The sequence below is a fragment of the Orbicella franksi genome, chromosome 12, assembly GCF_964199315.1.
Source record: "Orbicella franksi chromosome 12, jaOrbFran1.1, whole genome shotgun sequence".
Lineage (NCBI taxonomy): Eukaryota > Metazoa > Cnidaria > Anthozoa > Scleractinia > Merulinidae > Orbicella > Orbicella franksi.
Window position 1 is genome coordinate 23,361,262 of NC_138156.1, and position 22,918 is coordinate 23,384,179.

Consider the following 22,918-nt stretch of genomic DNA (forward strand, 5'->3'; position numbering starts at 1 on the left):
AAAAGTCTGATTTCAAGTGATTTTAAAAGCAACGATTGACAGAAATTGTTTTTGTGGTAAAACTTCAAACTTCGCACGAAATTTCACACCGCAAAAACAATTCTGGAGAACTTAACTGGTTAAATAAATGCAACTAACATAAAGTAGTTCGAAAAAAATCTGTTCTTTATAATACATCTTTCTTTGTCTACCATCTGAGTTACTCACTCGTTGCGAAGAGCTTTTTACAAATCGTTAGTAGACGGCACGGAAGCCGATTCCATGACAAAGTTGCGTAAATAAACTCATTTGTAATCTGTAAAACCAATTTACCGCAAGAAGAGAAAATTAGCATGTTATTTGCCGGCTTAGGATCGGTCCGTATAGTGAAAAACTGTGACCTCAGGCTTGAAAATGCTGCCCTCGGCCTGCGGCCTCGGGCAGCATTTTCAAGACCTCGGTCACAGTTTTTCACTATACGGACCTCCCAGCCGGCAAATAACATATATATACCGGCTATCTTCCACCACCTCACAGTTCGTAGCCGGCCGAACTGAGTTTTAGCATTCTGATTTGCCCCCACAACTTCTACAAATACGCTTCGACGACTTTTGTATTCAGTTGAAAGCGAACCCAAAGGAACAACAACAACAACAGTCAGCCAACACAATGTCTGGACTTTGTAAATAAAATTTCGAAAGAAGCTCTCCGCTTTTACACCAGACTCGATACCACATAACCTGCTTAGATTATTGCAATCGTATTCCTTCTTTTTATTCCCTATTTTTGAACTCTTCGTGAGTGGAGGACATTTCCACGCTAAAATAATCTCCTAATTGTTATGTTGTTGTGTTGAGATATTCCCATTTTTCACACTTCGATAATTAATCAATAGCACTCCGGGAAATAATTCCAATCGACTAAATTCCCACAGGAAGTCAGTTATGCCGACAAGCGCGCGCTAGTTTTTGATTGGTGAACCTGTTGACAGTAATTGACAGTTGATGAAATCGGATTACATCGAAATCGGTGGGTGTAATGTGAAAAGCCCAGTTCTTATAGCAGGCGTTCCTTCCCCTTCTTCCTCGCGTTTTGCCTCCCTACCCCTTTCCCGTTTAGGCCTACGAAAGTTGTGACCCCTACCGCAACCCCTCCCCGCCCCCCGCCCCCCCCCCCCCCCACTCGAAAATAGTTAGACTAAGGTTCAATGGTATATTTGTTTTTCCAATCAGCAGTAACGGTGAAAGTCTGACGAAAGTCTTTACAGTTCTGAAAGTAACGAGGGTTTTTACTTTCGGAAGTTTATGGTAAGTAAAATACTAAGTCATTACTTAAAATCATCTGAAAGCATTACATTTCAAATTCGTAAATTGTTGCTCAGCTTTTTAACAACAATTAATTACTACGATTATCAGTTAACCCTGAATATTACTTGAAATTGTTTATTAAGTCGAAACAGGAGCCATAATCGGGGACGGAGACCGTAAGTCTTGGGATCCGCCGCACCTATAATATGGGACAATTTTTCTATTTTTAGAACAAATTGCGCCATCCTGACGTCATATATCCGCGCGGATCCACGCACATGTCGGGGGCTCTCGCGTGGATGTTGTCACGTTGCGTGATCAAATGGTGATAGAGACCTTGAGATATTATCTTGCGTATTTTTCACAGCGATGGCAAGGAATAAGGCAGGGAATACGAACCAGGGCGCTTACATGTAGTTTTATGCTCTGAACTAACGGAAAAGGTGGGTTTTTCAGGGTCGAAAACAAGACTTCAATCTCGCGCTGGGAATGAATAATAAGATCTGCTCGCGCTAGTTGTAAGCTTACGCGTATGTTTTTGCGTTTGTTCTGACTTAAGAATATAGCAAGAAAACTCGCCACTCTGGTATCGAGTTAATTTGAGAGTTTCTCAGACGATGATTAATCGTAACCAAAACCTGCTTTGATGGTTTCTTATTGTTTCTGCTTGTTTGGTGAGTTTGCAAAAGTTTTTGAAAGGAAAGTTTGACGCGTACTATTAGCTCATTTGCATAGTGCAGCTCGTGCACTTTCAAGTCCGAGTCGGTGTTTTCAATTGTCAACAAATCTTGAGAAAGATTTCTTTCGTTATCTTTTGTGCTGAGATGCTGCAACAAATTTCACGAACGCAAAACAGGCTACTAACATCATGTGTGTTTCTTCAACATAAGCATAGTGAAGTTTTACACTGCGAAAATGAAAATAGACAAGGAGTTTTGACAAGTCGATTAACAAAATCGAAACCGTTATTCGAAGTTGATTAAAGAAAGCGTCATCGTAACTTATGATTATTCCAGCTTTATTTTTATATTTTCAGCTTAGCTTTTAATATGTTCTCAACCATTTATTAATCTTAAACATATTTAAAAACTATAGAGTTATTGTTTGAGTTCGATGTACGCTTTCACACGAAAGTGCGGCGGAAGTACAATTTGTCGTGTTTACTGACTGTACAAAACACGCATCGGCGGGCGCTCTCATTCATCGACAACAGAGAATTTACTGGATTTTTACACGAATAAAACTGATCAGTATCTACGGACGTAAAGTTATTGGGCCTTGATGAAACATCAAGCGTTACTTACAATTCAGGCGAAACTCAAACTGACCAAACTAGCAATTATTTTGTTTTACTTTTCAGTCGCGATAGACTGACAAAGTCCTCGCAAGCGTGTGGCAAGAGGAGCTTGGAAACTATGAAGTCCTGAAGTTCTGCTATATCTAAATATATCCAGCTAGTTTTTTGCTGTGTAATGGAAAAGCTGTTAATCTTCAACATATGTGAAATTTAAAGTGGAGTAATGTACAGCTCATGTAAAAGAAGCATTCGTCGGAACACAACTTGGTCAGCGCGATATATATAAGCTTAAAGCGGAACATACCTAAATTCGACACAGTCTTACTTCACTCAAACTGAAGCAGCTTACGACGAAAATACTTAAGAAAAATTTCAACAGACGTGAACGCGTTGAGTTGTGGGCCAAAAACATGAAATATTTCGGGAATTTCGGGCGCCATTTCCCCCGTGCGATATCCGCAAAAATCCTCGCAGCATGTACGCGCGAGTGCCGCAGGCGATGGCGCAATTTGTTCTAAAAATAGAATTATTGTCCCATATCATGAGGACAACCCCAATACTAGAAATGCGCGCGCTTACGGTCTCCGTCCCCGATTATGGCTCCTGGTCGAAATACAGTCTATGTTTGGTTTACTTCGTTCAGTCGCTAAATAGTAAAAAGTTGTTTTAAAGCAACTTAAAACATCGGATAAATTGTTTGTTTTTGTTCATCAGTAATCCAAACGTTTACAAGAATTCACGATCGATATAAAGCAGATACAACAAGGTTACTTGATTTTATGACATAAAATTTTAGTGGTATACCGAGTGATAGCGAATCGATAAAAATGCTAAGTCTGCCTCAGGACGATATCATTTTTATCCACACGTGTGTGACAACATTTTTGATATCATTTTTGACCCTAAAACTGTTGGTGCATGATCGATACATATTCAGATCGCCCTCGGAAGTCTTCAGTAATCTTCGGTGATCTCCAAAAATGTCTGGAAAATGTTCGGAAAACGTTCGTGTGTCCTTCGGACAACGTTTGGAGAATCTTCGGAAATCTTCGTAGTATGGTCGGAAAAATTGTCATAAACGTCGTTATTGGTATGTTTATGTATTGCGGAGATTTAATATAATAAGCTATAATAAAATGAAAATTACCTGGTCGCTTGGAGGTACGAAATTTCTCATGTTGAAAAAATTTCAACACTCGAGGAGAAATTTGCCATGTCCGTGCGGCCACTGCGATAAACTGAATTTAGTCCTGAGAGGTTAATGAAATTTCAAATCTAAACATTTATTACAACCTACAACAAAATCAAGGCAGCGGCCAGCGATTCTACACATTTTGATTTTGGCTACACCTTAGACGCGCAATTGCAAAGCTCCTTATATCCAATAGAAATAAAGGAAAAACTAACAAACAAGAAACCAAAGAAGCCAACATCAGGTTTATTACAAAGAATTTGCTGAGCGAGATCACTTTGAGCTATCAAGTCATTTCGCGATGAAATGTCGTTGTATAATGTATATAGGAAAGCAAATCAATTTTACACTTGCCATAAACGCAAATGGATACAGATTTCGCCTTTCACCTTGTTTAATGCCTCGCTACTGAGACTTCCCTTCCCCTGCGAAGCAATTTGCTTGCAACAAGCTAACATCATCTTTGAAGCAAAGTCGTATCGGTCCACCCTCAGGAGAAGTCGAGTTCATTCTGTTTGCTGCTTGCATCAGGTTTCAATACAAGGCAGTCCATTTTCACAGGCAAAGACGCAATCATTGACACTAAGATTGCATACAGTAAAAAAAACCCTTCGATAGAGCTACCAAATTAAACATGGACAGCTGAAGCTGCATTCTTTGCTTATCAAGTGCTCTCTTTTCTCTGGGGTAAGGAATTGTGTGTTAATACATAGTTTGTTTCCTTTTTTCTCACGAGGTTAACGTCCCCTGGCATCACTTCTTCTTCATTATAGACATTAAACAGAAATTTTCTTCTGAATCTTCAAAATCTATAGAAAAAAACTTGTCCTCGACTACAGATCCAGCGTGACGATACTTTCCTGTAGCTCGTCGATCTCGTCTTCAAGCTCTCCGATACATTCTTAGCATTCTCAGTTTGGGTACTTTTCTTCTCTTGACTTCTCCCTATTTCGCTTGAGAGGTTGATCAATGGCTTCTGTAAATTTCCAAGAAGTGCGTGAATTAAGTCTAAAGGGGCGCGTTGATCGTGTTCCCGTTCATGTGACATGATGATCGAAATGACGGGCCGCCATGTTACTCTTGTCAGGGCAATTCAAAGAACGTGTCTATTTGTCGTCGGAGCGTTTCTCACCTTGTTGTTTGTTCGTGATTTCCTTGAAGCATAGTTGGAGCTGGTTTTTTATCGAAATTTTACGATTGACGAAATATAAGAAAGGCCTACTCTAAAAAGGAACATGGCCACCATCGACCCGCCCACGCTGGATGACTAGTCACATAAAACATAATACTAAACTGTTGTTTTCCAAGACATTGAAATCATTGCCAGGTCCTTGCTATTAAATCCTTTTAAACCACCACCATAGGTAACTGGAAACTGAACGTGTGTTGAGAGTTTGATTAAAACACGTACTATAGCAAACGGCAAACATTCGCCATTGTTTCATCGAATTGCAAAATAACTCCCGCATCAGAAATTGAAAGTGAAAAGTATATTGTATCTACACATTCAAAACTGCATACAGTACACTCCCTTTCATGTTTCAGACGAAAAATATGGAATTAACTTTTGCCGGAAAAAAAGGAATGCTTTCTATCTTTCAATTAGGTTTTTTTCCGTTAACCTTAAGTAAGAAACAAAATTTCATGATAGATGGAGACTTAATTTTTTATTTTAAGCCTTATAAATATTATACTGTTTTCTTCTTACCTTATTTTGCTTAATCAATCAATTTGGGTGAATTTGGCCTTACTTGGAGCGCAACAGCAGAACTTACTTTTCGTGATCAAGTTTGGGAATATTTCAATGAATCGTCACTTTTGATCGGCGCAATCGTAAGCGGAGCTCGGCAGCTCCAATGAAAACCCATGAATAACGTCAGTTAGAGCACGTGCTCGCTCATGACTGGTTAAAAAGCGTCACGTGCCAACAAGTCATCCCACAGCCTTAGCTGGGATATCGGAAGCCTACCACAAAAGGTAATTTTGCGCGTTTTAAAATGAGCAATCAACTCAGAGGAATTTGAGGTAATCTCATTACGAGATCGTAGACTTGTATCTTTGGGTGATAATGGAAAGCCTTAGCGCCTTAGTCAGAGTATGTGCTATTCTTCGCGAGTAAATAGCTAAACAAATAACCAAACTTATCTAGCCAAATTTTTGGTTTAAATTGATCAAATCGAGTTTGCGTGCCCGAAAAATATTCCAGGGATATTGCACATAACAACCCCATTTGATCCCAAACACATTCAGAGATATTTGTTCCTTGACCTTATCTCTTTCTTAAAATCTGTAATCATTATTGAGTTTCGCCTCCTAAACGTTGTTCCTCACTCGGGCAAATATCGGCGCAAATTTTTTTGTCGAGAGGAAGCTGTTGTTTTGCCACGCGGCTTAATAAAGTAATAGTTCGTAGGTGGGTTTGTATATTCTTTTGAGGGGTTAGTTGTGGGTTCAGTATAATAGAAAGTGCGTCACCTATTATAAAGATATTTCATTCAGCTACTAGATCGATCGCTACGCTTTGTCATCTTGCTCAAAGGGCTGCAAAAGGCAGTATAAGGAAACTGCGTCAGCCGCCTTCGGGATATTTCATTTATAACGATATCTGTACTATATCATGTTTGGGACAGAGGCTAAAAGAAGTTGCGGGAAGTTGTTCTTGCTATAAGGAGTTAGTCTTCGACCATCATGACAGCGTAAGAATTTCTAATCTTACTGTCGATAGGAGTGACTGTCCGAGTGATTGCGGACGATAGGATTAGCACTCAAAATGGCTATTCTGATACTAAAGAAAAAAAACAGTTAGGCTTGAAACTGAACTAAAACTCTTAAAAGAAACGTATATTCTAATATTGAGACGTTCTTAACGTGTCAGAGGACAAAAGTTTTGTTCTTCTTTTTTGACGATAATTTTCAGGCTTGACAAACACCTCGACCGATTTTTTGGAAAAAGGTTACCTCTACTGTTCTACTTTTCAGCAAATTTTGCATTTGTTAGAACTATTTGTGAGGCTATAAATAACTGAACAACTTGAAAATATTGGACTATTGAAGCAGCAAGGCTCGTCGTGAAAGGGCGAACATGCCAGGAATGCGCACACTTGACGGTTATAAGCACAATAATTATAGAACGAAACAAAAAGAAAGAACGAAAAGCTGTAACTAAACATCCAAACCTCCACTGCTAAGGGACTTCTAGACTTCTTGATCTCAACACCCCCCCCCCCCCCACCCACCTCCATTAATAGACACCAATTTAGATCCTCTTTAGTAAACGTGATAAATACTCTTCCATCCCGAAACAAAGAAAAAAACACATCTATTTCGTGGATACAACCCCCAGCCCGTTTCCTCCCCAGCCCCTACAAACGTCAATATCAGATCAAGGGCTTTGATTTAATTTTAATAAGTCGATTTATTTTTCTTTCGAGGATTAGCCTAGAGCCGTGTCAATGTTACTCAATTTTTTAGCCAAGATATAAAACTCTCCTCATTTATGTGTCTATTAACGGTTCCTTGTTGCTCATTCTCGGTGAACAATACAGGACGTAAGTCATTTCGTATTTATCCACGTATGTTAAGATTAGACGTACTCCGTGCAAGGACTTGTTGAACACCCACATGACAACAGGGTCTTTTATTTAACAACATTGACACTCGTTAAAGACGTTTGAAAACCACTTCACCTATATCCATTTATCAAGCTGGCGGCTTCGCAGTATCGTGTAAGCAACGTTTTTATATCAGGTCCCGTCCACATTACGCCGGAGAAATTTGAAAACGCAGCTTTATTATTAAGGTTAGGCCTACCGTCCACACTAATCCGTTACGAAAACGGAGCTTTTCGAAAACGCTCTTCAAACCGGAGGAACTCGAAACCGCCGGCTTTGCGTTTTGGTGTGGACGAAAAGCATTTTGAAAACGGAGCTTTTGAGAAAACGATGACATCACCGTGATAAGAATGTGAGTTCATGCCCGAGTTTACCTCAAACACAAATCCAAAATGGCCGATGATTGTTGCGCTTTCATATTTCTCCAGCGTAGAGTGAACGGAAAACATGAAGTGATGCGTTTTCAGCGGGAAGACGGTCGTTTTCAAATTTCTCCAACGTAGTGTAGACGGGCCTTAGTCTACTTTGCTCAATAACACAGCGGCAAGCCAGTGATTTTCTTTTTCGATCTTCAGAGGTACGTAATGGTGGTTCCACAACGTGCTTCCATTAAAAGCACAAGTGTCTCTTTTTTAATTTTGATTTAGACTATTTATTTCAATCCATCAGAATAGGATTTTGTACCATACTGAGAGTGGTCGTTGAGCAATCTCAGGGAACGGAGTCAAGCGCAATTAACGGCTTACTAGTGCATCTAAAAAATACACATTTCACTTAGTTATACACTTGTTTAGTATAAATCTACAAGCGTTCTATTAGGAAAGCTCAGTTCTCTTATCGGCTACGCTACCCACTATCTGCTCTGTTGCAGATAATGAGTATACCAGCAGTGTGCGGTTGTTAACACAGAAATCTCGAGCTCATAATCTAGTTGTCAAAGAGAATGATTATATAAAATGCTATTAACAAAAATGGCGGAGAAACGTTAAAAAAACTAGTCTCTTTCCACAGGCATGTCGAGTCCTGTTCGGGTTTATTCCTTTTCGTTGCAACTTTTAGATTCCTTTAATCTGGAGACATATCCTGGTTCTGGGGATGAGGAAGGGAAAAAAAAGAACATTTTGTGAATATTATGCTCGCTTTCTAAGTATATCGAGATATCTTCAAATGTGTTAGGTAAAAAGCTTTTACCAAAACGTACGCAGCGCTCAGGGTGCATGTTTTTGGCATTTCAGAGTAAAGTATTTGTGAACATTAGATTAATTCTTTAACTCATAAATCTGAAGCCACCTAGACACAATGACCGATAGCTCGAATAGAACTCTATCAAATATATATCACCCTTCAGTGGGTGTATGACAGAAGCAACCATATTCATTTTCGGGTTTTAGAATGCAGTCAGCGCTTCTCTTCAAATGGTGAAAGTGTTGAAATGTCGTTGTTTATAGTAATCAATGCGAGCTATACCAAGCTAGTTCACAAACATGCCACTCAAACTGAAAGAAACAAATATATCAACTAAACATAATAGACTATAATGGAAAATCCCAGCTGGCGGGAGGCAGACCAGTTAGCTATTCACAAGGATGACCGAGGAGTTGAACTAGGGTCTGCCGAGAAACAACTCCAGCTTAGTGGTCAGAGCGGGACTTAAATCCGCGATCTCCGGATTTCAAGTCTGGCGTCTTAACCACTCGGCCACGCTACCTCTCTTGTTAACTGATTCGACAGTTCTAATACCTTCCTTTCCCCTCACGTCTGAAGACAGCAGTTTCATCGTCTCTCGTATGATCGTAACAGCATAAATATATCTTTTTTATCCTCACCTTCTTTCCACAAATTCAGGTTGATCGATGGGATATCATCACAGTGAACCACATCTGTGCTATTTTCAAACACTCTCGGCTGAATTTCCTTCACATTGTCTGAATTATCGCAGATAATTTTTGCAAGCGAGCTTCCTTGTCTGATGGAGTCCAACTGCTCCAAGGTGAATCCAGTGTAGGGGTCGTCGCGCTCGTACCAGAAACGATCCCCGAAACGGTACCTCTGGAAGGTCCTGGCGATGATACAGGTGAAAGTCCGTCCCAAAATAGACCCAGCCTGCGGATTCTCGCTAATGCCTCCAACATATAAATCAATATCTCGAAGAAATGCGTCAATGTTATTGTAATCTTGGACGTAAGATGATTTAATCCTCGCCACCTGGCTTGGATCGATGTCCGCAAGTAGATCGTCAAATGTATTGGCAATCCCGCCACACTCCACTCGAAAGTCGACATAGGGTGCTAAGCCATGGTCTCGACCGCGCTGAATGTTAATGGACAACAAATCTGCAACGACACCATCCCCAGGTCCTGGCATCACTAGGCTCTCGTGTATAGCTTCAGCAAAGTTTCTACACACACACACACACAAAAAAAAAATGGTCATTTTCGTAATGCCTATTGCCTCTACGTTAAAACTAGTCTCGCGCGAAACCATTCTTATGAAGAGGTGTTCCACCTACAGCTTCATTTTCATGCAAATAAAACTCTTTATCATAATAATACGACTCCTTTTATAACAGAGGTACAAGGTAAATCGGAAACTGTGGCCTATTGATACTTATTCAGTTTTACTCAAAAGAGACACGTTGCCTGTTCTCACCAGAGATCAACTAACCTCGTTATATTGTGAAGTATTGGTTTATGTCCGCAGTTTTGTTGCGTATATTTCTAGGCGAATATCATTGATATTTCAAGTTTTGTATTTACTGCACGCATAATTGGCGATATCTGAGTGGCAATTGTTCATCTATAGACAAACTGACCGTACCTCTCATTGTTTCTCTTAGTTCTGCTATTTTATTTCAGTGTTTGACGGGGCGATGAAGTTTAAGAATCTTTCTGATTAAGAATACGTTTTCCACCTCGAGGTACGGAAGACTGTTAATCTTAGCAAGTGATTATGATGATTTTGGCTTGTTCGATATAATTTTAGCCATGCAACTTTTGCTTCAGTTCCTCTCTGATGTTGCTTTGCAGGAATCTTTGGGGTAATTGCACCCGCTTACCTCGCCACGCCCCCCCCCCCCCCCCGGCCCCCAACCCCCACGCAAATTTTTTTTTTTTTTTGCCTCATCTCTAAACTTTCTTTAGTTTGTGTATGATGCTGGAAAAAATGCTCCTGCAGATACTGCCAAGAATAAGTGATAGGACTGCAAAAGCTCTGATAGACTCTCTTTTCTCACTGAAGGCCACCCACTTCTAAGAAGTCCCTACAACAAGTTATTAAAAAAGTTCTTCTTTCCCCCACCCAGCCCCTTTAGAAAGTTGTGGCAGAGATTTGGTCAGTTTTTTATACAAATTTGACATTAGAGGATTAAGACACTGCTCCTACTCTCTCTGTATGTAAAGCAGTTCTAATTTGCACTTACCTATCAAACTGTTGGGCTTGTTCTCTGACTAGCCCCAAATTTAAACCGTCGATTCCGTTGTTCTCAAGTTTGTACAGAGAAGATGGGTCAAAGAACCTGGTGACGCTAACCTCACCCAGTCTTGTAAAATATTTGCTGAACTGTCCAAACGTTTCCCGAATCAGCGAGTGGCCCATCCTGAAAGCGGCTGAGGCTAAGGAATTGAACGTTGTTGCATCCATGTCTGAATCGTAGCCTTTAAAAAATTTGCCTCGCGGCTCCAGCAAAATACCGTTCAGTCTCCGCTTAAAAAAGAAGAAGAAAGGAATGATCAAAAAAGGTTTAAACTTAACAGTCAAGAGGGCCGGATCGCAGCAGAGCGAATTTTGTTTGTATAACAACGTGTAGCGCAAAATGAGTGCGACTGCAAGTTTCAAAAACTTGCCAATTTTTTGCGGATTGCCAAAAATTTCACCAATCTTCAAAGAAGGCAAAGTCCTGCCTCGGAGGCTTCCAAACTTTTGCAACACTAACAATTTTGTGCAGTTTCACCATTAAATTGTCATATTACGCGAAACATCTTTAGATAAGACTACAGCGGAAAATAATTTTCATCGGTTTGTCTAGTTTGGCGAGCGCGATGGAGGAACAAAATCATTTTTTACCTCGTCCATCTGGCATTTTTCACAGTTATTTCAAAGGAAACGAGGAAAATCTTTAAATTCGCTCTAATGCGACCCGGCCCTTAGAAAGCAAGGAGAAATGCGCTGCTTGCGGAACTGATACAGAAGTTCTCTAAATTAACATATATAGTTTATTAATAATGGTATTCTAGTCGCTCGTCTATGTATACATTTGTTACACTGTTACTTTAGTAGTATAGGACGCTTGTGTGGGCAGTAGCCAATCAGAAGGCCGTGCATATCATTAAAAAAGGCTCTCGACCAATCAGAGGGCCGGATTTGCTCATGAATATATTCATGAGTTAGGGGGTTATCAAAATATGCGTCTGCAGTGACGTCACAGGTCAGCAGTCTTTTGCATCCCAGGTCACGCGCGTGCCCAAATAAGGGCAACATGTCCAAATAAGGAGAAATATGAAATCGAGGTTGTGACGCGCATGTCCAAATAAGGCGATAGCCAATCCATGAGATCGAGGTTGTGACGTGCATGAAATCGAGGTTTGGATGGGAATAAAAGGGTTTGCGTGAGTGTCGAGTGAGTATTGTTGTTTTTGAGATCGGTGACTAGAAGATGTCTTCAGAGGAGAGCGAGACGAAGGTGGAGGTTTCTGAAGAGGAGATAGAAGAAGAACTTGCCGCGAGGGTGATGGATGCTGTTCATGACGGTATTCTTGGAAAGATAATGAAATGCGCCGTTTCTCACGCTATGGATGTCCTCCTGAAGAAAGAGGTGACGAAGCTGACGGATGAGGTGATGAGGTTCAGAAAAATGCTGTCTGAGAAGATGCTTGCTGACCAGTCCATCTCGTTTAAAGACCCTGTGTGTTTGGAGAAGTTGCCGGAGGGATTTGAGGACGGATGGGAAGCGTGGAAGAGCAGTTGGGAGGACCGAGACGAGTTGGCGTACCGAGCATTTGTCAAACAAATTGTAAAAACACCACCACCAGAATCAGAGGAGTGAAAAAAACATTTTTATTCATGCCTGTAACACTAATAAAGATCCTTTAACGAGAGAATGTACATGGTTTGTTGCGTGATTTTTTCATCGTCTCTATAGGGAATAAAAAAGAAAAAATTTAATGCCCCGACCAGGAATCGAACCTGGGTCTTTGAGGCCACAACTCAACGTCTTAACCATTAGACCATCGAAGCGCTTACCTCTTTAGGACTTGGTTTTGGGGTTGTCATCGGGAGGCAGTCCGAAATTCACGGCTTTGCAATGAGGGCAGAGTCTTTCCGAGGGTTTCAACCGCTCAGTGTGGAGGGCTTTACAGGTTCCGTGAAAGAATTGGTCGCAACAGGGTGTCAGGAAGTAGTCTCTGATACTGTGTTTGAAAGTGTATCCTTCCTTGCACCATAGACATTGAGGGTTAGGAAATCGAGACATGGAGTCTGAAAATAGAACAAAAACAACTTTTTATTGGTCATTCCACTTATTACAGGGTGGGACGTGTGCACGGTCCTATTGACCGGCGCCCTCTTTTTTCTTCGGGATATCAATCAATAAACGATTATTATAGTACTTTCAACCATTGTGATCAAGTAACGATGCGAACCATGATCGACGCGGAGGACAAATTACCCAACGTGTAAAAAAGAAATGTGAATTAAAAATGGGCGGGGCGAGGTTTCGATCCTCGGACCTCTGGGTTATGAGCCCAACGCGCTTCCACTGCGCCACCCTGCCTTTCTTAGAAACTGAAAAAATAATGTGAAATAAAAATCGGAGTGTGTTTTTTACAAAAACTGTGTCTGTCTTTTTCTTAGTTTGGGGTCTGTCCATTAATCAGTATGGCTTCGGCGACTCCTCGTGGGTATTCGTCGATCCATTGAAAGAACTTGCAGGTACGCTTGGGACACTTGAGATAGAGCCTGTCTGGGTTGGACTGGGAGTGGGAGGTGGCTAAGACCAGGGACTTGCTGCATAGACATCGGAAACGAGCCGGGTCGATGTTCCTGTAGCAGGGGTGGGTCTGTTCTTCGACGCGTCTCAGGTAAGTGCCCACCTCTTTGACGCCACAGGTCACATAACACTTGGTGTAGAATCTGGAAAAGGGGCATCGGTAATATTCCCAGGTACCACCGTCTGGGGTTCGCACGCTTCCGTATGTCAGGGGTACCATGCAACGTGGGCAGATGGAATCTTGTGGTTTCAGTTGGTTCAGGAACTGATCGGGGTCGAATTCCTCCAACACTTGGACTTCGGTGAATTCTCCTCGGTCGTCCACTTCAGGGGGTACTTCTACGAGGTCGTCTTTCTTGAATTTGTCGAGTCCCATGGCTTCCAGGACTTGCATGGTTCGAGGAGGTGAGTCTCTGATCACGGTCATGCATCCGCCTTGAATGGCAGGTAGCTTTGAGTCTGTGAAGATAGAGAACGAGTTAGTATCCCAACAAGGTGTTTTCACGTCGCATGGTTTCTAGGATGTGGGTGGTTTTTCGCACGTTCTTGGGGGTCGGTCTTTGCCTTCGCTTGTCATGGTTACTTTTCATTTGGCTTTTGACTTCTTGGCGTTGGATCGAAAAGGCGCTCCAGGGTCGCGAGAAGCCTTTGAGAGGGACGGTGGTCCAACTGACCGAGTCCGGGGTGATTTCTTTGAAGAGGACGCGTTCGTTGAAACGGAGTCTGGCACGAGGTTTTTTGAATAACCATCTATCTAAAGTGGATTGTAGTTGTTTACCTCCTACTTCTCTTTCCACTCTCTTGGGTAAGAGCAGTTCCAGTTTCTTTTTGGACAATTTTTTCTTTTTCCTGACGGGTTCGACGTGTGAATCCATGACGACTTCTACTGAAAAGTGACTCGTGATGGAATGCGTTGTTCGACTTTATGGACGTTTTTGACCAATCAGTGACGTGTGGTGTGATGGGATCATGTGACGGTCTTCGTTCCGATTGGCGGGATCTGAAGTGGGCACGTGATCCGGGAAAGTACGGAGTGAAAGTGGATCCACGGCGCGGGTATAAAAGGATCCAGTTTGGACGCAGCGAGTCATTCTCGACTTGCTGTTGACGCGGTGATGACCTGTAGGATTTTGGATGAGAGAGACGTGCAAGAGATCCTTGAAGATCTTAGACAACAGTTGAATCGAGCTTCTGACGTAGTGGATACAATCGAAAAAGAAGGCGAAAGACCGTTACACGCTAGGATAATTGAATTGGAATTACGTCTTGTCTCTCCTTTGTACTATAGGCTCCAGAGGCACTTGATTGACTGGGGCGTTCGTAGTTGCTATCCTCATTTGTCGGGCTTGGAGATCACGAAGCGAGCGGATCGAGAAGGAAAGAAGTTTAACGAGTTTGTCTGAGGGGTGTCGAGATGACTTACTATAGCAACTCGAACCAGATTCGGGACCTCGTGGAACAGATCGTGGATCTGAAGGTACACACTTTAAGAGATCTCGACGCCATTCCAGATGCCAAGGTGGACCTGTACATTTTTGACAATCTCTTCGAACCGTTAGGTCAAATACCCGATAGTCTGTGGTCTTTTGAGCTCTTGATGAGACGTCGTCCTGACTGGGGGTGGTACGATTTTGGAGATGATGAAGAAGAACGAACACGTGTTTTTGTTCTGTGGTGAGTGGTGTCGCGTGATGTACAGAAGTGGTAGCGGTCAATTTAAATTCATTCATTGTAGTGATCCCACCCTGGACGCCGAGCGTGCCTGTTTGATCGCCACGGATAATCTCACGTACATGATGAGCGATGCCATCCGTGATCTGTTCGAACCCTTGCGGTTCGCACGAGACCTGTCACGACGGGTGAGGGAGTCAGACCAGAGTCCCAGGGTGGAGGAGATGATGACTTTCAACAGGTGCACTAACAGGGAAACGTGTCTGAAGTTGGAAGAGTTGATCTACGATATCATGCGTCAGCGTGATCTGTGGAAGGATCAGTTTTTCTTCCGTGCCATCGAGGCCGCGGAGGATGACCTGTGTGGTGAGTGTAGAGAGAGTATGCGCCAAGCATTCTATGTGAAGGGGGACGAGGAGGAAGCCCTGAAGTGGAGACCCGGTAAATGTGATTGGAGAAATTGTAAATATTATGCCATGGATACCTATGAGGAAGACTGTGATAATGAGTACGGTCAAGATTGTAAGAACACGGACTATGCTCATTACTTTTCAGATTCGGACTAAGTCTTTTCTTCGCCTTCTTTTTCGTTTATCCAATCAGAGTCGATTTTTACGTAAGAACCAATCAGGCACGACGTTTTTGTACATATAAGAAAGTGTGAATAAAAAATTGGGTTCAAATCATTATGTCTCATGCCTTGTGTTGGTTGATCTCGAGAATGTGTACGACCATGGCCGATCGATGGAGTTGGACCACCTTGTGTTCCAAGTGCGATAGAGTTTACGAGCGATACGGTCGGGGTGAACCCATCCCTGATAATGTCTGTGATTCGCCCTTGGAGGTGTTTGACTATACCGACGTCGAACCCAACGTGATGCGTTTTGTGGTTTATATCTTGTGGTTGAAACGGCAACCCGATTCATTTAAGAAGTATCTCGAGGTACGGGAGCAACGTTTCGAGTTGTGGAGACAGTGCGTGTACAAACTTTATCGACTATGAAGAAAGGTCAAAAGAAGAAGCAAAAGCCGCTTTCGACCGGAACGTTACTGGGACGGTATCGGGATCCTTCCAGACCCGGTAGTCTGGGCGGTCTGACGCGATTCGCCCAGGCCAATAAGATCTCGGTACGACGTGCTCGTGAGGTCCTGCAACGGGATTTGGGGTACACGTTGCACAAACCCAGACGTCGTCGGTTTCCCACGGTCCCGGTGGTGGTGTTCGGCATCGACGAGCAGTGGACGGCCGACCTGATCGAGGTGATCAATATTTCGAGGTACAATCGAGGGTATCGTTACCTCTTGACGGTGGTGGACGTGTTTTCCAAGCACGCCTGGGTCCAGCCCTTGAAGAGCAAGACGGGTAAAGCGGTGACGGAAGCCATGGCTAAGATCTTGAAAGGCGGTAGAAAACCCATCAATCTCCAGACGGACGACGGGAAGGAATTCTACAACAAGACGTTTCAGGATTTGATGAAGCAGAAAGGCATTCATCATTTTTCGACGCGCGGGGATACGAAATCCAGTGTAGTGGAACGGTTCAATCGGACCCTGAAAGAACGTTTGTACCGGTACTTCACCGTGAAGAATACGATGACGTATGTGCCCGTGTTACAAGATCTGGTCCGAGGGTACAATCGATCGTATCATCGCAGTATCAAGATGGCTCCCGATCAAGTGACTTTAGCCAATAGCGAGGACGTGTGGGAGACTCTTTACGGAAAAAAGAAAAAAGGGAAAAAATCGAGACGACCTCCACTGAAAGTCGGGGATCGTGTGAGACTGAACAAGAAGTTCCGTCAATTCAAGAAAGGGTATTTACCCGGTTGGACCGAAGAGGTGTTTGTGATACGTCGAGTGCGTCCTGGGAAGGTCACCACGTACAAGGTGGAAGAATGGGACGGCACGGCGGTCGAGGGCACGTTTTACGCGCAAGATTTGCAAAAGGTGGACGTGAAAGACGACGATCTGTTTCGCATCGACAAGATCGTCAAACGAAAAGGGGATAAAGTCTTGGTGCGATGGAAAGGTTGGCCAGTCAAGTACGACAGTTGGGTGGATAAAAAGGGACTGTACGTGACCCAAAAGCCCAAGACGAAAAAATGAAAGACTTTTACGTGCAGTTGCTGAGCAATGCCAGCACGAGCGAGTTCACGGACAACAAGGCCCACAGTTTCAAGAACCGTCTGCCGTATCCGCTCCTGTTTGAATCCGACAAGGAATGGAAAGTGGGATTGGCGAGCGTGTCTTACCCGATTCCTCCGTCACGACCGCATCAAGTACCCGTCACTCAAGCGCACGACTTTGAAGACGACGACTACGTGTTCGGTATGGATTGGACCATTGAAACGTTCAGGTTGCAGGACGACGGGATTACGTGGCGTCCTTATCGATACCCCGTGACATTTTACGTCAGCGGAAAGGAACTGAACAGTGTCCGACACAAAGTGACGAGCGGCAGATCTCTCATGCAATACCTCATCCATCGTTTTCACGAACGGCTGTATCATTACATGGATCGCGCCAACGAAAGTCTGCGAGCGCCGGACGGGAAAAAATACTACCCCGTGTTCCGATGGGAGGGGAACGATTTGATTATCGACAACACCGACACGTTCCTCGACGAGTCCGGAGACAGAAAACGTCCCAGAGTGTATTTTGGTACTAAACTGGTCAAGAAGTTGGGTTTGATTCGCGAGGAATCGTATTACTCCGTTCACTTGGACGTGAACATGATCAAGGTCTTTCCCAACGACAAAGTCCCGTCTGATTTCAAGAAAGACTGGACCAACCATGACAGCAATCGATCTCGTGAATTTTGGAATTTGGACAGTCACGGGACGTTACAGCTCAGTCCCTATTGCAACTGGCGCTTCAGTTACTTGGACGAGGAATACGCCAAGACCTACAATCGTGGAGTCGTCGTTCATCCGGACCTCCCTCCGCCTCGCAGTCCCATGTACCTGTATTCGAATGTGGGTCGTAGCACCATCACGGGGAATCGCGTGACGGATCTCTTGAGAGAAGTCCCCCACGACCCGACCAAGACGACGTACGAGCCGAATCAGATTCAATATAAACCCGTGCGCAGCAACGTTTTGGATATAGTGGAGGTGCAATTGGCCGAGAACGACGGACGATTGGTGGACTTTACATCGGGCGTGACGTCGGTGACATTACACTTCAAGTATGAATGAGTCTACCGACGACTTTTACGTGCAACTGATGAGCAATGCTAGCACGAGCGAGTTCCCGGACAACAAGGCCCACAGTTTCAAGAATCGTCTGCCGAACCCGTTGCAGTTAAGAGAGTCGGGCTGGAAAGTGGGTATCAGCGACCTCTCGTTTCCGTCCGCGACGCGTAAGATGGACTTGAAAGATTCTCTTCTGTTTGAAATCTGGTGGATCGACATGGTGAACGCCTCCATAAACCTATACACGCAGGTCTCTTCAGCGACGCGAGAGGGCGATTTGGAGTTCACGCCTAGGACTGGTACCGAGTTACTGAACGCGATACGAGATCGATACTTGCGTAGGTTGAGATCTAGAACGGATGCCGACGTGACGATGTACAAGAAAAAGAGTAAACCCGACGATCCCACCGAATTGCTGTACACGGTCATGCATCGGGCCGAGCATGGAGAATGCGTCCTGGACAATTCGAGAACGTGCCTCAGCCTCCTGATCAATGGTAAACGCGTCTACCCGCAAATGAACATCGGCATCGAATTGGCCAAGAAGATGAAATGGGTGAAGATGGGAAGATTACAGAACGGACAACCGGGTTACGTCTTGGGACCCCACCTGAGGAAAGAATTTCCCACGGAAGTCGTACCCACGGCCACGGACTTGATCATAGGACAGAATGACGGGGACGAGACATTTTACAAGATCGACCCGGACACCTTACATTTGAGTTGTTTCATCAATTGGGTGTTCACGGACCTGGATCGCAGTTACGAGGAAGCGTTCGGTCACGAGCGTCGTTCCTTGTTCGTGTATTCGAATGTGGGACAGAGTATGGTGACGGGGAATCAAGTCACGGACCTGTTGAAACAGGTGCGTTACGATCCGGACGTGGTCGACCTTCAACCGAGACACATTCTATATCTACCGGTGCGCACGACCTTTTTGGACATTGTCGAGACGCAGGTATCTGAGAACGACGGACGACTGGTGGACTTTGCGTCGGGCGTGACCACGATCACGTTGCATTTCAAGAAAGGATGAGTGATTTTTACGTCAGCTTACCCAGTCACAGCAGTAAGAGCGAGTTCCCGGACAACAAACCGAACCATTTCAAGATCAGGTTACCGCACCCCTTACGCCTGAATGGAGACGGAGGCTGGAAAGTGGGATTGAGTAGCATCGCCATGCCGGATGCCCACGTGAGGCTGCCTTCCTTGACGCCGAACGATCCTGATAAAAAAGTCACCTTGGCCTTTTCCGCATGGAGACGCATAGAATCGACTAGCCACTACATGTATGGAGAAGCTTACTTCGATACGGAGGACCTCAAGAAGGTGATTCACAACGTGGACGGTGTTGGACTCATGAAATCCATGATCGCCTATTTCGATCGACAACGCGTCTTCAAGTACAACGGACCCAAATTAGGATCCAAATATGTCACGAGTGATGGGAAAAGAACCTACGTCAGGTTCAAGTGGGAAGGCGAAGACCTGGTCACGGACAACGAAAACATCTTACGTCCGATCAAAGACATGCCTGCATTACACATCAATGTCGACCTGGCTTGTAAAATGGGATGGCTCGAAAAGAACGCCAGCGGTTATAATCTGGGGCCTAACTTGCAGAGCGAATTCTTCAAAGATGAAATTCCCAACATTGGTGTCGCCGGGGACTTACACGACTCGGATGGATTACCTGTTTTTTGGACGGTCTCAACCTATTCAACGGGAAACAGTTATTTGAAACTCAGCATCTATTGCAATTGGCGTTTTCTGAACCTGAACAAGGCGTTCGAGGTGGTGGTGGGAAACAGGTCGCGCTCTTTGTTCGTCTACTCGGACGTGGCTAGAAGTGGCGTGGTGGGAAATCAGGTCACGGATTTACTGAGAGAGGTCAACTTGATCCGAAGAGGTGCGGGTGTCCAGTATTTCGAGCCTTACCACATTCAATATATTCCCGTGCGCAAAGACCTCATTGACATAATAGAGGTGCAAGTGGCTGAGACAACTGGAGAACTGACGACCTTTGGAGACGGCAATACGATCGTGACGTTACACTTTAAGAAAGAATGATCGGTGGAACGCTGGTACGATTTCAGCCCGATAAAATAAAGCAATCCGGAGACGGATTCGGCATGGCTTGGAGAGGTGTCAAGAAACGCGGTCCCGGCATTCTACGAGACTTTATCACCGAGGCTGCCACGGAGGGTCTGAAAGGTTTAAATTCGGGCGGTAAGGGAGGAAAGCCCAATTGGAGAGGTGGACTCGCCGGGGTCAAGAGAGGAGCGACACGAGCCGTGAAACGTAAAGCGACGCAGGAGATCAAACGGGCGTTGTCGAAAAAAGTGAGAAAAGATCTCTTTGGAGTATGAATCCCATTTACTCGAGGCGCGTGAGACTTATCCCGGTACGACGAACGTATAAAGGCGGATCGATCTTCCCGTCCCGATCAAAACGCCCGAACTATCGTTGGGTGCAGTCGGCCCTGAGAAGGAGACGAAGACGACGACGTAGACGATGACGGACCTCGTGGCTCATGCCCGGTCGGCGGGGGTTCGTAACCCTCGCCTGAACATGTTCAGTACCCCTCCCACGGATGTCAGCATGTCGTCTCGACGTTTGGTGAGAATCAACCCGTTCAATACGGGGATCAACCCCGTGACCTTCCAAGTCGATCCTCAAGAAGACTTTATCGACTTGAACGAGAGTTTCTTCGAAGTGGAATTGACTGTCAAGAAAAGTAACAACACGAATCTGCTGACAGCGGATGTCATGGGACTCGCCAATAATCTGGCCCACACCCTCTTCAAACAGATCAATGTGAGATTGAATGGGACTCTCATCAGCCCCCAGACGGATACTTACCACCTCAAAGCTTACATCGAGACCCTGTTGAACCACGACCGAGACGACGGTGAATCGATCCTAACACCCAGCGGATGGTACAACTGTCTCGGTGTACCCGACGACGGAGATGCCGATGAATTGACCGCCAATATGTTGGATTTTGGCACTCCTCATGCTCATTATACTGCTTTACCTCAAGATCTCAAGAACGTGGTCCAGGGACGAGCCCAGTTTCTAGATGGAGAAGCCGTGACTTTGAGGTTCAAACCTTTCCTGGAAGTGTTTCATCTCAGCAAATTACTGTTACCTGGCGTGCAGATCCAGATCGACATGTACTTCAATGCCCCAGCCCTGTGGACCATCCGATGGGACGGTGCTAGTACTCTCAGACTGACTGAAGCCGACGTGAAAGTGAGATTGTTCCTATCTCAAGTGAGAGTGACTCCCTCGGTGTACCGAGAGATCATGACCAGCCTGAAAGGAGGAAGAGTGGCCACTTACCCCACGGTGAGAGGTGAAATTCGCACTTACTCGCATCCCAACGACAATCGTCATTTTGAGTGCAGCAATCCTTTCCACAGTAAACTACCTAATAGACTAGTGGTGTTGTTGATGAAACAAACTGCCTTCAACGGAACTGTGACGATCAATCCGTTCAATTTCGGAAAATTCAATCTGGCTTCCATCAAACAATTGGTGAGAGGTGAAGAGTACCCCTACGAGACTTTGGAGCTCGATCACGATGGGGACAGTAAAGATCAGAGAGGTTACTACAGATTCCTCCAAGCCTCAGGAGCGTTGTGCAGGGGAAAAGGAAACATGGTCCGGAAAGTGGATTGGGGGGACGGCAAGAGATGCAACATGTTTGTATTTGACAACACGGCCAATGGATGTTTGGACAGTCCAGTGTTGAACCCCAAGCAAGAAGGTGAACTGCGTCTGGTGATCGATTTTGGAGCCAATCCGGGAGAAAACCTGACCATTTTGTTGTACGGCGAATTCGAGAATTTGTTGGAGATCAACGAGAACCGAGTCGTCATCTACGACGTGTACCAATGAGAAGAAGAAAAAATGGAGAAAGTAGCCTTGAATAATATACAATTGGATCATTTGGCCCGGACGAATCCGTCCCTACGCTGTGTCTTTTACGGCACGGTCCCTTGCGATCGGCTTCCCAGGACAGTCCCTCAAGAAGGACCGACCGCTTACATCGTGAACACGGACCCTCACGACAAACCGGGCGTGCATTGGATCGCTTTGTGGGCCGACAAGAACAAGTGCGAGATCCTGGACAGTTACGGTCTACCGTTGGACGCGTACGGAACCGCCGAACCGATCCAAGCATGGTTGGATCGTCATTTCAAGTACCAGATTCACAACGGCAAGAGTCTGCAGTCCCTGTTCAGCCAGAGTTGCGGCGGTTACGCCCTGATGTTCCTGATCGACCGAGCCGAAGGTCGGGACATGAACGAGTTCTTGAATCGTTTTAAGAAAAACGAGTTTGTGGAGAACGATCGTAAAGTAGGACACATGGTAGAACGTCTGATCGTGGACGAGTTGGCCTGGCGCAAGATTTGTAAAACCCCGTGTCACCAGGACACGCGCGGTTCCTCCCGAGGAGTGCGTCATTTGTTATAAAGTAAGCTGTTCGAAATAAAAGAGGTTCATTTTTGAAAAAGAGGTTGTGTGGTAGTCATGGCTCTTCAGTTTCAAGGGCATAGACATTTGGACGACGTGATAGCCAGGTTAGAAAAACGCTATGGAAAAGCGGGTGGAAAGACGCCTCAACCCAGTGAGGCTCATTTCAAGAAAAACCAACCGCCAAAACGACAACTCAATC

At 44.6% G+C, this 22,918-nt stretch overlaps 1 protein-coding gene, 2 non-coding genes and 1 pseudogene across 4 annotated transcripts in view; 1 reads left to right on the forward strand and 3 right to left on the reverse strand.

The window, feature by feature from the left end:
* Positions 1-7,151: 7,151 nt before the first annotated feature.
* Positions 7,152-22,918, reverse strand: part of LOC145464235 (salivary peroxidase/catechol oxidase-like) — a 32,620-nt gene continuing 16,853 nt past the window's right edge. For both annotated transcript variants that reach the window (XM_081448069.1, XM_081448070.1), the window contains 3 exons: positions 10,805-11,088; positions 9,213-9,784; positions 7,152-8,475 (listed from right to left, as the gene is read on the reverse strand). In XM_081448069.1, the coding sequence (XP_081304195.1) occupies positions 8,420-8,475; positions 9,213-9,784; positions 10,805-11,088 (912 nt within the window). In that variant the 3' untranslated portion in view covers positions 7,152-8,419. The remainder of the gene's footprint in view (positions 8,476-9,212; positions 9,785-10,804; positions 11,089-22,918) is intronic.
* Trnah-gug (transfer RNA histidin (anticodon GUG)) lies at positions 12,547-12,618 on the reverse strand. The gene has a single exon. It is a non-coding gene; the product is annotated as a tRNA-His (tRNA).
* Trnam-cau (transfer RNA methionine (anticodon CAU)) lies at positions 13,082-13,153 on the reverse strand. Its single transcript has one exon. It is a non-coding gene; the product is annotated as a tRNA-Met (tRNA).
* Positions 14,784-15,700, forward strand: LOC145464253 (uncharacterized; annotated as a pseudogene).